Source organism: Typopeltis vanoorti, chromosome 22, assembly GCF_054136105.1.
Source record: "Typopeltis vanoorti isolate ZY-2024b chromosome 22, IOZ_Tvanoo_1.0, whole genome shotgun sequence".
Classification (NCBI taxonomy): domain Eukaryota; kingdom Metazoa; phylum Arthropoda; class Arachnida; order Uropygi; family Thelyphonidae; genus Typopeltis; species Typopeltis vanoorti.
In genome coordinates this window covers 93349156-93362054 of record NC_143570.1, presented here as the reverse complement: position 1 = coordinate 93362054, position 12899 = coordinate 93349156, and the positions used below count along the sequence as shown (strand labels likewise).

The window sequence follows — 12899 nt, the reverse complement described above, 5'->3', positions numbered from 1 at the left end:
TTGCAATATAGACTTATAATTAAAAAAAAAAAATCAGTAAATCAGTTGAATGGAATATTCAAGAGTTACTGATCATGGAAGTTCCACTTAAGAGAGAGTATTTCAGATACACTAATTTGGTTGTTACGCAGGTCACTCGCCTCTGGATCCTATCTACCTCCTCCCCATCAAGAAGAAACCCTGGCGCCCAGATCTGGGCACAGTAGTTAAGATAGGAGTCTTATCAAGGCTCGATACAGAGGAACAATAACTTGCTTGTCTCTGCTTGTAAAAGTATTCTTCAGTAACCAAGTGATTTGATGAACTGATTTAGCCACTTTTGCAATGCGCCCCCTAAACTTCAACTCCCTATCCACCAACACCTCCAAATCCCTGGCTTCGTCAATCTCCTGGAGTACAGTTCCACCAATGTGGTATACTGTTGCTAATCTTTTCACCCCAAAATGCATAACCTTACACTTTGCCACATTAAATTGACATCCATTCTCCTTAGCCCAGTCCCCCAATCTATCCAAATCATCTTGCAAAATTTTGACATCATGTGCATTCACTATTGTGCAAACAAATGAATAGTTCCTCTCAGATCCTTTCCGATATCATTAATGAACAAATTAAATAGTAGTGGTCCAAGAACAGAACCCTGTGGCACACCACTAGTCACAGGGTGTCTTTTGGACTCTACTCTCTGATATCTCTCTGTCAACCACCCTCCTATCCATCTTACCAACCCTATATCCATCCCCATATGCTGTAGTTTGCTGATTAGAATTCCATGTGATATCCTGTCAAAGGCCTTACAAGGTCCAGCAGTATGACTGTAAACCCATTACTCTTATCCAGCTCAGCCGTCACTGTGTTATAAAACGTGAGCAAGTTAGTGAGGCATGATCTACCCTACACAAAACCATGCTGTCCCCCATACAGTATCCCGTTATCATCTATCCATTCCTATTCTTCTCTTGACTACTTTCACCAAAATCTTGACAATGGCTTCTGATATGCTGATCGGTCGAAAATTTGCAACAGCAGTCTTGGAACCTTATGCAGTGGTACTATTTCCCCCCTCTTTCCATCCCCTCGGGACTAACCGAGACCCGAGACTCAAATTAAACAAAATGGTCAAGGGCACTGACAATTCTTTTGCTGCTTCATGCAAGACTGGAGCTGGTATAACATCCAAACCCACAGATATACGGGTATCCCTTGCTTAACGCGGCAAGAGTTTTGATTAAAGCGTCTTTAAATTTACCATGCAAAATCATGCTCACGCCATGCGGCTGCTAGCCTCGTGGTCATCCAAATTCTCTTAATGATCTGTGTGAGAATGTGAAAGTTTTATTTTTCCCACCAAATACAACATCATCATTACAACCTAAGCACGTGGGAGTCATTGCAACTTTCAAAGCCTATTTTCTTAAAAAGACAATTTCAAAGGCAGTTGAAACAACAACGGGTGAAAATCATGAAAATCACGCCACGAGGCTGAGTGCCAGCCAGTTACTTCACTGCTAGCATTAAGAGTGGGTGCATTACAAGTCCCAGTTGTTCTGTTGTACGTATTTACAAATTACGTTCTTCGTAAATTTTACAGCCCATTGATCATGTCAAAGAATAAGAGCAATCCCACAACTGGGTCATTAAGTGAAAAAAAGAAGAGGAAGGTAATTACCTTAGACACAAAACTTGATATAATTAAAAGATTTAAACGTGGTGAAAGTAAAAGTAAGATCGGATGCGAATTTGGTATTAACGAGTCTACAATATGGACTATTATATCCAAAGCTGATGAGCATTGCGAGCAAGGTAAAGTGGCATCTACATCTGCAAGTATGCAATGCACATGTAACCAGAGTGCTATAATGATTGAAACGGAAGATCTGTTGGTTATTTGAAGACTGAAATCAAAAGAGAATTCCAATTAGTGCCTATAATATCACAGCTAAAGCTCTAAGCCTAAATATAAAGAAGACAATTCAAAATTCGTAGCTAGCAAAGGCTGGCTTGAAGATTTCAAATCTAGAGCTCGACTAAAGAATGTGAAAATAATAGGTGAAACTGCAAGTGTTGATGTAGATGCTGCATCCACATTTCCTGCTGAGCTGCAGAAAATTATCGAAGAAAATTATTACGATTACCGCCAAATTTTCAATGTAGATGAAATTGGACTGTATTGGAAAAAAATGCCATCTAGAACTTTTATATCAAAAAAAGAAGCAGTGTAGCCTGGCTATAAAGTATCAAAAGATCGCTTAACTGTTATGCTTGGAGGGAACGTTAATGGAGTTTTTAAATTGAAGCAGCTGCTTGTCTATCGAACTCAGAACCCAAGGGCTTTAAAAGGATGCAACAAGAACTCTTTACTAATTTGGCGGGTGAATCAGAAGGCTTGGATTAACCAAAGTCTATTTGAAGATTAGTTTAAATCTTATTTTTACCCTACAATTGAAACTAATTGCAAGAGAAATAACTTAGCTTTCAAAGCTCTTTTGCTTTTAGGCAACGCACCTGGTCATCCAAATTCTCTTTAATGATCTGTGTGAGAATGTAAAAGTTTTTTTCCACACCAAATATGACATCACTGCTACAATCCATGGACATGGCCATCACTGCAACTTTCAAAGCCTATTTTCTTAAAAAGACATTCTCAAAGGCAGTAGAAACAACAATGGGAAAAAATGCGATTTTTGAGTATTGCAAAAAAATAACGCATCTGTTATTTTTTGAGTCTTGCCCAACACATCTGCTCCAAATATGCAGGGCAAGACGGCAGCTGTAGAATGCATGTTCTACTGTTACCAATCGGTAACAGTAAAACAATGGATCTCCGATGTTAAAGTACCTCCATTGCTGACAGGTGGTGGGTATTGCAAAAAAATAACCTATTCTGTTGTAGGCAATGGAATGCCCAACACATCTGTTCCAAATATGCAGGGCAAGACGACAGCTGTAGAACGCATGTTCTATGTTACCAATCGGTAATAGATGTCACAGATTGGATCTCCAATGTTAAAGTACCGATCTTTCTGCTAATGTCTTTAAACTGAATTCTTTAATGGATTTATCACAATCAGAATCTTCAGCAGAACTTTCCTTGCCATTTGGTTCAACGTCATTTATTAATTGTACCAGTTCCTCCTCATTTAAATCTGTTTCCCCATCAATTAATTCATTAATTTCATTTTCAACCATATCGCAAAAGCCCTCTTCACCAAAAATGTGTGCAATGTTTATTATATGACTTAGCTTGGCATCCACTGAAGGCACAAAATTTTGTTCCAGAACAGCTTCAGGCCATATTTTTTTCCAGCAAGCATTCAGTGTAGAGGGCTTGTGAACTGCAGTATAATCATGAAACCCAAGAGCAAACACCTCCTGGAGAATAAATAATTCTGTCCCTGGCATCCGTTCCAGAGCTTATGCAATAGTCATTTGCATTGGTTGCTAAGGCTGACTAATAACAACATGTTTGAGAGTTTGCCAGTCCCAATTTATCAGTTTCTTGGGCCTGCCAGTTCAAGGGGTAGAGGTTTGGTGGTTCCATCACTTGTCCACTTCATGATAACTTTGCTGACAGTAGACCGGAACATGTGCAATGTGGCAGAAATCTCTTGGACTGAATTTGTGGGCTCCAACTACTTACCACGTCTGAATGGACTCATTTTGGAAAAAATCTGAAGGAAGATCAAAGCTAACATTGAGCATTTTCTAAATATCTCCTAGATTTCTGCTCAGAACACAAACTGGTCACCACTAACACCATGTTCCAATATAAATATTTGCATACATTCACAAGAGAAGACAAAAAGATGATATTCATTCACCATGTTATTATTGATAGTGTGATATTTTCATATTGGATCAGGAAAAGGAATATACAAAAGATCTGAAATAAGAAGTGATCCCAATCTAGTGATCACTTTTTATTTCAGAGAAGAAAAGTAAGCAACAAGGCTTTAAAAAGAATAAAAGTAGAGCAGCTTTTAGAAATGAACTGTAGAAATATTTCTAAATAACTTAGGGAATTGAAACAACATAGATCCGAATATAAATTAAATTATACTTTAATAGATATTTCCGATATTTCGACAATGTCACATTGCCATTTTCTAAAGGAACTTATAAAAAGGCAAGTGCACACAGGCAATAACAATACAGTAACTGAGAATGAAGATATGAAGCTATCGTTCTCCTAGAAGTCCTGATGGTGCCCTCTGGCGGGCTAAGTAGGCATTCTTGGCCGTTGGGCTGAAGGTCTGCTGATGTATGCCTCCCAAATTTGGAGCAGTTGCATACAACCAAACTTGTTGAGGTTTGGAGAGTTTCTTATGGCAGAGGTTGATTCCGTAAATAATCTTTCGAATTTATATTTGCTCCGGTGTATTATTGTTGCTTTCTTCCACCGTATTCTGTGGCAAGTATCCAGAGCATGGTCTGCAAGATCAGAATGGCTATACTTGTAAAACCGGATGTAGTCCTTGTGTTCAGAAATTCTGATATTCGCTGTCCTGCCTGTTTGGCCAAAGTACAACAGTTTACAACTGCAAGGGACCTGGTATACACCAGGTAGGTCTAGGGGAAGTGGTTGGTCTTTGGCAGAGCGGATAAGGGATGCCAATTTTCTGTAAGGCCGGTAACAAGAGGTGAGGTCATGTTTTTTTAGAATTTTGGTGATTTTTTCTGAGGTGCCTCGGATGTAGGGAATGGTGATGGATTTAGAGTAATCTTTTTTGTGGAGGGGGGGAGGAGGTGGGCTGTGGTTTGCAGGTTTTAATTTTTTTTTTGGGGGGGGGGGTAGCCATTGGCTGAGAAAGTGTTGAGGATGTGATTTAGTTCAGTGTTAAGGGCTATGTCGTTAGAACAGATTTGTTTAGCCCTGTTGTATAGTGTTTTTACCACTCCATATTGTTGTGAGGGGGGGGGATTGTTGGTGGATGTATCTGCCTGTATGGGTGGGTTTTCTGTAAACTGAGAAAACCAAAGTTCCATCAGGCTGGCAGGTGACTAGTGTGTCTAGGAAAGGGAGGCAGTTGTTTTCTTCTTTTTCCAGGGTGAACTTGATTCTGGCGTGTTGGTTGTTTAAGTGTGTAAGGAAGGAGATGAGTGTTTCAGAGCCATGTGGCCAAATAGCGAACACATCATCAACGTAGCGAAGCCATATGGTGGGTTTTTGTGGGGCAGAGGCTAAGGCTTTTTCCTCAAAGGTCTCCATAAAGAAACTGGCCAAGGGTGAGCCCATGGCTGTCCCCTCTATTTGTTTGTAGAATTTTCCCTGCCAAACGAAATAGCCTGAGTTCATTGTGAACTGAAATAGGGCTGAGATATCGGGGGAAAATTTAGCTTGGATTAGCTCTAAAGTTTCCTTGAGTGGGACATTTGTGAATAAGGAGGAGACGTCGAAGCTGACCATTATGTCAGTATGTTGGAGTGTAAGGTTTTCTATGCTGGCTTTGAAGTGGGCTGAGTTTTTTATGTGTGATGGTGTGTTGCCAGTTAGTGTGCGAGCTCTTTGGCCAAATGTTTAGCTAATTTGTATGTGGGGGAATCAATGCCATCCACTATGGGACGTAATGGCACATTTTCTTTATGTATTTTTGGGAGTCCGTAAATACGGGGGGGGGGGGGGTAATAGAGTTAAACGGTTTTAATCTGTTGGTAACTTCTACAGGCCACAAAGTGACTTTCTTAAGGAGCCTGTGAAGTTTTCTAATTTGTGAGTTGGTGGGATTGTAATTGATAGGGAGGTAAGTAGCCCGATCTAATAGAAGAGCATTCAGCTTACCTTTGTAGTCCTTTTGGTTAAGTACTACAGTTGCATTTCCTTTATCCGCTTTGGTGATAACTAATTCTTCATTATTTCTCAATTCCTGTAGGGCTTTAAATTCCTTGTTGGATATATTGGTTTTGGGCGGCTTTGCTATGGAAAGGACACAAGCTACATCCAGTCTTACACTGTTGGCGATTTGATGTGGAAGGTGGCGGATTCCTCTTTCAATCTGGATCATAATATCCTCACTTGGTATTTTTCTGGGAGCAATGGCGAAGTTGTGGCCACGTGAAAGCACATTGAGAGCTTCAGGGTGACTGAAGAAAGGTTGATTACGGTGTTGGTAGCAAGTTTTGGATTGACGGCAGAATTCTTTTTTAGAACTGCCTCCCTTTCCTAGACACACTAGTCACCCGCCAGCCTGATGGAACTTTGGTTTTCTCAGTTTACAGAAAACCCACCCATACAGGCAGATACATCCACCAACAATCCCCCCCCTCCCACTCACAACAATATGGAGTGGTAAAAACACTATACAACAGGGCTAAACAAATCTGTTCTAACGACATAGCCTTTAACACTGAACTAAATCACATCCTCAACACTTTCTCAGCCAATGGCTACCCCCCCCCAAAAAAAAAATATTAAAACCTACAAACCACAGCCCACCTCCTCCCCCCTCCCTCCACAAAAAAGATTACTCTAAATCCATCACCATTCCCTACATCCGAGGCACCTCAGAAAAAATCACCAAAAGTCTAAAAAAAACATGACCTCACCTCCTGTTACAGGCCTTACAAAAAATTGGCATCCCTTATCCGCTCTGCCAAAGACCAACCACTTCCCCTAGACCTACCTGGTGTATACCAGGTCCCTTGCAGTTGTAAACTGTTGTACTTTGGCCAAACAGGCAGGACAGCGAATATCAGAATTTCTGAACACAAGGACTACATCCGGTTTTACAAGTATAGCCATTCTGGTCTTGCAGACCATGCTCTGGATACTCGCCACAGAATACGGTGGAAGAAAGCAACAATAATACACCGGAGCAAATATAAATTCGAAAGATTATTTATGGAATCAGCCTCTGCCATAAGAAATTCTCCAAACCTCAACAAATTTGGTTGTATGCGACTGCCCCAAATTTGGGAGGCATACATCAGCAGACCTTCAGCCCAACGGCCAAGAACGCCTACTTAGCCAGTCAGAGGGCACCATCAGGACTTCTAGGAGAACGATAGCTTCATATCTTCATTCTCAGTTATACTGTATTGTTATTGCCTGTGTACACCTGCCTTTTTGTAAGTTCCTTTAGAAAATGGCAATGTGACATTGCCGAAATATCGGAAATATCTATTAAAGTATAATTTAATTTATATTCGGATCTACGTTGTTTCAATTCCCTAAGTTATTTAGAAATTCATAACCAACGTATAAGCCCGTCTACGAGAACTGTAGAAATAAATACAAATATTATTTGAGAAAAAAAAAAAAAGTTTGAAAACAAGAATCAAATCTTGGAGACTTAGTAGCAGCCACTGGGGAAAAAAAAAAAAGAGAAACAGTTCAGATGGAAAAGCACACTTCCAAGGCTAGAAAAATAAAAACTCCATGGTGGATTCCAAAAGTTAAAAGTCAGTCATGGAAAAAAAGGTAAGAAAGCAAAGCAGTGAATAAAAACTTAGGAAAACTTTGATAAAAATATAAAGGTTTAATATCCAAAAGTGTTCTGGAGAGTAATGAATATGCTTAGAAATGGAGAAAAGAAAATACCGTCAAAGAAATCAGAGATGAAAATAGTGACATGAAAACAAGATAAAAAAAATATTCTAAAGAACTAAAGCAATTACTTTGAAAGACTTAAATGAAACATGCAATGACATAACAGTGGTAGAAAATATATCAGTACATGAAGCAGGAAAAGACATCAAAAATAAACGTGGAATGCCAATCGGAGCAGATGATATTCAACCGGAAATGCACTGTATAATTCAGAAGGCATGGTTAGAAGGTCAAATTCCAGATGATTGCAATAGATCTCATAGCACCCTTCTATAGAAAGGGTGCTATATGAGATCTATTATTTATTTATGTTGATGATTATCTATCATCAACATGAATAATAATGGATTTGTGCAAGTATATTTGAGAAAAGGATAAGAAAATTTGTGGAAAGGAAGGAGAACAAGCTGGTTTCATGCCAAATAGTTGTGAAATCATTAGAACATAAACTGTATTTTAAGTTTTGTAGATCTGGGAAAGAAATACGAAAAGGTTGTTAAGAGGAAAGCTGTTCAAAATGCTGCAATTATATTCAAAACACTACGTTATATTGTGAAAAACAGTCTACACCAGGGTTCCGCGTAAAGTGAATAAGTGCATGAAAAATTATCAAAATTAATATGAGGCTCATATTAATTATCAAAATTAATATGAGCCTACTTTTAAATGCTGCAACAAGTTCAAACATGTTTGAAAATAAGGCAATCTTCATTTTGTGAGTGGATTGTGCTAAGGCCAGCGTGTGCTGGCCTCGACTCAGCCACTCACAGTTGTCGACACCTCCGAGCTCGAGTAAAGTATCTATTCTAGGAAATGTGCGGTCACAAGCAAGGTCAATGGGATGAGCTGCGGCCCGGCACACCCGTAGTGCGAGTTGTCGCATTTTTGCGATGCGATACAGCCTACTTCGTGATAGTGTGCGCTTAGCTTTACATTGAATGTGAGACCGATGATACTCGACTGTAACCAAGGTGTTCCGTTAAAGTTTCAGGATTTGTGAAGTGTTCTGTCGTAGGAAGAATTTGGGAAACGCTGGTCTACACTATCTCTGTTATTCATAATCTAAATGGATCACATTATGAAAGAAAGTGGCATTAAACCCGATATCAAAACTAGAGATTTAAATCTCAGCTCTTTACTCTATGTAGGTGATGTTATACTCTTAAATAACATCTATAGGATTCCTAAACTGAATAAATGCTACAATACATTTGGACAGAAAATCCACAATAAAAACACAGACTTAAAATAGGTAGGCACACTTGAGAATATCGACTGCCTCCTGAATGAAAAACCTATAGAAAAAGCAGTTGGAAGGTTTTTTTTTTTTTTTTTTTAAAGCTAAGAAAGTCTCCACATTTGCTTTGCGCATTTCTTGTTCTCTCATTCACTACTTCATGCTATCCCCACTTCTCCATTCATAAGCACTACTTCAATCACTAATTCCTAATTCTCCTGCTCTTTAACATTGTTTCTTACTTGCTCAAATTCATCCTGTGCATTTATTACTCTCCCTTCTAGCTGCAATTTCTCTAAGTGACTCATACCATTCCATATTTCAGCCTTCTGGAATGCTTCTAACTGCATCACTCCATCTTTATCTTGGTCTTCCTTTGGATCTTTTCCTGACATCAAAAATGTTTCGTCTCTTATAGTGTTTAAATGACTGTATGCTACCAACATAGACAGCAAAATAGAGTTCTTTCCTAATATATTCAGTTTTAAGATAATGTCATTTATGCCATCTCATTTCCCACCAAATCCCAGACATCTATGAGTAAATTAAGAGAGAAGGAAGACATCAATGACAGCATTCTGTGATCTCTAGTCTTTCATCAAAGACTTGATAAATATCTGAGATGAATACCGTATTCATTCATAAGATCTGGTAACAGATAAAGGTCATTTGTGCACCAGTATTCCTCTTGTTAAGTGAAATTTAACATTTGTCCTGTCTTATCAAACTGAATGCCTGATATGTCAGGTCACTTCAGTGGAAACTTCATCAATGGTAGAGAAGTGCTTTCCACAGAGTGGTTCTTTCTTGTTAGGAAATGAATGAAATCTGGAGTTGTATGGGGTGAGGAGGAATAAGAAGCATATGCCTTACTTTTCAATGCAATACTCGCAATTCAATGCTTTTCCATAATATCAGATACTTGAAGAGAAACATGTGATTATGTACTGCCATGCAAAATGTGCAATATCAACCAAAGTGAGATTCTTCCATCATTTCAGAGTCAATTTGCAGAGTATAGTACTATAAACAGAAAACAAGCACATATCTTTTACTCAGTCTTGGCTTACAACCAATGTGATGTGTGTGTGTGTCCAGGACTTTTGAAATGAATCTCTTATTTATTATTATTATCCCAAGACCTCATGGAGTCAAAGACTCATCTGGGAGGTCCTTTTAACACCCACACATCTCATCATACCGTGTCTTAAACACACTCAAACTCTTTGCAGACACCACACTCTCAGGCAAGGCATTCCAATCATTCACAACTCTGCACGAAAAAAACCTGCCTGTCACTCCCCTACTCGCACCCTCTTTATACTGTTTCCAGGGATGACCTCTGGTTCTCCCCTGATCTCCCACTATTCTCTGTAGAACTCTATCATATCTTCCCTCTTCCTCCTGTCCACCAGACTCTGCAAATTACATCTTCTCAATCTTTCCTCATACTCCACATTCCAGAGGTCAGAAACTACCTTAGTAAGTCGCCTTTGGACCCTTTCCAACATCTCTTCATCCTTCTGAAAACCCGGTGACCAGGCACAATAGTCTATGTGTGGCCTAATCAAAGCCTTATACAACAGAACAAGAATCTCCCTACTTCTACACGTTAGTGTCCTCCACATCATTCCCAGAAGCCTTTGTGTTGTCTTCACAATTTTGGCAATGTGTCCCCTAATTTTGCATCATGTAAAGTGAAAGTATTATACTAATAAATCAGAAATGATTAAAGAAATAAACAGGTCTAACTGAAGTTATTACCTGAGATGATACAACATGATTCATATTATCTTGCATATGAACAGCTACAGAGTTGGCAGGTACTTCATTTTGAGATGGGATGGATGGTTGGGTGTCCATAAGCACAGGTATTTCAGGGACTTGAGGTACAGAATCACTACTGGAAGTCGACTGACTAGTCACAGTGGAAGTTGCTGGTGATGGCTCTGGTATGGAAGGATGCTCTCTTGTTGTACTATCCTTATTAAATAGAAATGCATATATCCTGTTAATGTTTACGTTTACACCAATGCAATGGAAAAGAAATGCTATGAGTTACCTAAGTTATACAAAAATGTCCCAACAAAATTTATTCCAACTGATTTGAAAATCAAGATCTAAGTGGAAGACATTTTAATACTAAATAATTATAGAGATTAATTACATAAAATTTGTTTATTTGTAGAATTTTTGGCACTATGTTTCATAGTCATTTTCAACACTACAGGAAGATAACTACAAAAAGAGAGAACAACAATTAAATTGAAAGCATGTGATGTTATATGTGCTAATGACTACAGGAGAATAATTCCATATGCATTAATAGATAAAGAAATAAATTAAAATAAAATAGTAACATATTTTAAATTTAAATAATTAATTATTTAAATTTATGAAACACATCAATGGTAAACATTGGTTAGGATTGTGAATGAGTATTCCAACTGATTTGAAAATCAAAATCTAAGTGGAAGACATTTTAATACTAAATAATTATAGAGATTATTTACATAAAATTTGTTTATTTGTAGAATTTTTGACACTATGTTTCATAGTCATTTTCAACACTACAGGAAGATAACCACAAAAAGAAAGAACAACAATTAAATTGAAAGCATGTGATGTTATATGTGCTAATGACTACAGGAGAATAATTCCATATGCATTAATAGATAAAGAAATAAATTAAAATTTATGAAACACATCAATGGTAAATATTGGTTAAGATTATGAATGAGCATTTCACAGCTTTATTTATACAGTTTTTCCAGAATAATATAGCTTTTGTGTAGAACTTGGTATTATTCCAGTGAATTCTATAAACTGGCGAGATGTTTCTGAGCAATAACAAAATGTTATATTCAGGCAATGACAATCAAGGAAAAAAAGGAGTAACCATAGTATTCAACACAAAATACGAGGCTAATCTTCTTGAATGGCAGTCAGTCTCAAGTAGAGTAATGTGGGCAAATATGAGAATGGGGAACTGGACAATGAGACTTATTTGTGCCTATGGTCCCACAGAAGGTTCTAACTAAGGTAGTAGTGGAGGAATTTTTTGAGGCTTTAGAAAAAGCAACTGACACAATGAAAAAGAAAAGTTGGTCCCTGTTGGGGATCTAAATAGCAGAGTAGAAAATGATTGTGAGACATACAAAAATATTTTGGGAAAATTTGCAGAAAAGAGCAAAGCTAATAATAATAGCAAATATCTGTTGGATTTCTGCTCAGGACATGGACTGGTTATTACTAACACCATGTTCCAACATAAAAATGTGCACAAATTCACATGGAGAGAAGAGGCTAGGAATAAGAAAAGTCTCATTGACTATGTTATTGTTGATAGTGATGTTTTAGAAAATGTCCCTGTGTAGGACACCAGAGTGTACAGAGGATTTGAAATTGGAAGTGATCACTATTTAGTCTTGAGCAGGATAAAATTGAATTTCATACTGAAAAGAATAACATGTAAGAAAGTTTTAAAGCGAATAAAAGTTGAGCAGCTCTCAGATGTGAACTGTAGACTAAAATACACAAAGATTATCGAAGAAAAAATGAAAGAGTTTGAGAACAGGAATCAAACCTTGGAGATTCAGTGGCAAGCATTGAAAAAAGCACGGATTGATTCAGCTAGAGAGAAATGTGGTGAAGTTGTCTGCAAGGATAAAAAAATTAGAACTCCATGATGGACACAGGAAGTTAAAGAGGGAGTGAAGGAAAAGAAGAAAGCATATCAAAAGTTCCTGGCAAATAAGTCAGCTTTTACTCTTACAGAATACAGAGACAAATGTAAGAAAGTGAAACACTGTGTAAAACTAGCTAAACAGAAGTCATGGGAGGACTTTGGCAAGAATATAGAAAATAAATATCAAGAAGTGGCAAAATATTCTGGAGGTTGTTGAAGAAGCTTAGGAATGGAGGAAAGACTGCTGTAAAAGGAGTTAGAGATGATAAAGGTTTCATGAAAACGGAAGAAAAGATATCCTTGAAGTATGGAGTAATTACTTTGAAAAATTGCTAAATGAAACAAGCAGTGATGACAGCATAGTGGTAAAAAACACTGACCATGTGTATATCCATATATACATATCCATACTTGAAGTAGAAAAAGCC

General features: G+C 37.9%; 1 protein-coding gene across 3 annotated transcripts in view; it reads right to left on the bottom strand.

The window, feature by feature from the left end:
- Positions 1–12899, bottom strand: part of fray (oxidative stress responsive kinase frayed) — a 570703-nt gene that overhangs the window by 63691 nt on the left and 494113 nt on the right. For all 3 annotated transcript variants that reach the window (XM_090411795.1, XM_090411792.1, XM_090411793.1), the window contains exon 13: positions 10548–10766. In XM_090411795.1, the coding sequence (XP_090267921.1) occupies positions 10548–10766 (219 nt within the window). The remainder of the gene's footprint in view (positions 1–10547; positions 10767–12899) is intronic.